At 43.2% G+C, this 2091-nt stretch overlaps 1 protein-coding gene across 1 annotated transcript; it reads left to right on the forward strand.

The window, feature by feature from the left end:
* Positions 1–250: 250 nt before the first annotated feature.
* ORYCUNV1R1636 (vomeronasal 1 receptor oryCunV1R1636) lies at positions 251–1177 on the forward strand. The gene has a single exon (NM_001167321.1). The coding sequence runs from the start codon at positions 251–253 to the stop codon at positions 1175–1177; it is 927 nt and encodes a 308-aa protein (NP_001160793.1).
* Positions 1178–2091: the final 914 nt, after the last annotated feature.

The raw sequence follows: 2091 nt of genomic DNA on the forward strand, positions 1-2091 counted from the left end.
TGCCTTTCATGGAGTTATGAATGCAGCAATTACTCACAAGTCTCTTCAGATGAGAAATTCATGTTTTGTTAGTAGCCTTAATAATTACACAACTAACTCTCTGAGAGATGTTCATACTTTTTAGTGTGAGATGATATTAACATAAAGAATGTTAAATTACAGTAGACAATAAAATATGTAGTTCATGCTTCATATTTCCATACATGAATCACTGGATCAGAGAAATAATCAGTCATTGGGAGCTGACGCAATGGTCACCAGAGATTTGACAATGGGGATGATATACTTAGCACAAACCACCACTGGAATCCTGGGGAATTTCTCTCTTCTTTCCCATTATCTCTATCTCTATTTCACAGGATGCAAGTTTAGGCCCACAGATTTGATCATCAAACACCAGACTGTAGCCAACTGCTTAGTCATTCTTTCAAAAGGAGTTCCCCAAACCATGGCAGCTTTGGGGATGAAGCATTTCCTCAGTGACATTGGGTGCAAGCTTGTGTTCTATGTGCACAGAGTGAGCAGGGATGTGTCCACCGGCACCACCTGCCTCTTGAGTATCTCCCAGTCCATCACCATCAGTCCCAGGAAAATTAGATGGGCAGAACTTAAAGCAAAATCTCCCAAATACATTGGGTCCTGCAATATCCTCTGCTGGATGTTGAACCTGATACTAAATGTCATGGTGCCTGTGTATGTGACTGGCAATGGGAGTGACAAAAACATCACAAAGAAAACTGATTATGGCTACTGTCATTCTGTGAGTCATGGCAAATTCACAGATTCCCTGTATGTAGCACTGGTGTTACTCCGAGATGTTTTCTTCATGGGCCTCATGCTGCAGGCCAGTGGCTTAATGGTTTTCACCCTGTACAGGCACAGGCAGCAGGTCCAATACATCCATAGGACCAACATCACCTCCAGGTCCTCCCCAGAGTCCAGAGCCACCCACAGCATCCTTGTCCTGGTGAGCACCTTTGTGTCTTTGTGCACTCTCTCCTCCATCTTTCACATTTGCTTGGCTGTTTTAAACAATCCCAGTTTGTGGCTGGTGAATACCTCTGCACTAATTGCTGGGAGTTTCCCAATTGTGAGCCCCTACATTCTCATGAGACATGACTCCAGGGTGCCCAGCCTCTCTTGTGCCCATTTAAGGAATACCAAATCCCTTATTTAACAATATTGTGTAAACTGCATGCATATTTAAAATGGGTTTTTCTCTATATTTTTCAAGTTAGATGTTTTTACTTGAGAAGTAAAGTGATAGTAATAGAGCTCAGTACCCATTTATTCACTCCTAAAATCTCTTAATAGCCCCAGATCAGAGCCTAAAGCTGTGAACCAGAAGCTCAATTGAGGTGCCCCATGTCAGAGGCATGAACCCAATTACCTGAGCCACCACAACTGCCTCCCAGGTCTGTATTAGCAGGAATCTTGGGTTGGGAGCAGAGCTGGGTATTGAACCTTCATAGCTCTCATACTGGAACTGGCATTCCTCTCTGGAATCGACAATGCTAAATTCTTTGTTCATTGATTTCTCTGGAAGTGGAGGCGCTTTTGTGAAACAGTCACAGTACAAGGATGTGGTAAACAGGACAGTCTGAATTTCTGCCATCGATCAGAAATAAACTGATCAGCAATTGTAAATGATTTTCTAGGTGGTTGTCACATTAATTCCTGTATTGTGGAAATGTTATTTATGTTTCTGGTTCCACTAAGAAATGTGGAGACTATGAAGTCATGGACTTCACCTGAATCTGAAAATGAATATATCAAAAATTAACTAGTAATGGGGAAACAATAAGAGCTCCATAAAGCAGGAGCAACATTTCAGGTGGGGATCAGAACAGAGAAAATGAAGAAAGTCCCCATGGAACAATGAATAGCATGGAACTTGGTGGAGGGAAAGCTCAGTTTCCCAGAGTAAAAGCCTTGAGGACCACACGGAGTCCTATGCACTACTTACGGGGATAGCAGTGCTGGGCCAGGCCAGAGCCAGAGCCAGGAGCCTCATACAGTCTCTCTCCTGGAGGACAGGGGCCCAAACAACTGTGCCATCTTCTCCTGCTTTTCCCAGGTTATTACCAATCT

This window comes from Oryctolagus cuniculus, chromosome 18 (genome assembly GCF_051225735.1).
Source record: "Oryctolagus cuniculus isolate XC-2025 breed Fujian yellow rabbit chromosome 18, ASM5122573v1, whole genome shotgun sequence".
NCBI lineage: Eukaryota > Metazoa > Chordata > Mammalia > Lagomorpha > Leporidae > Oryctolagus > Oryctolagus cuniculus.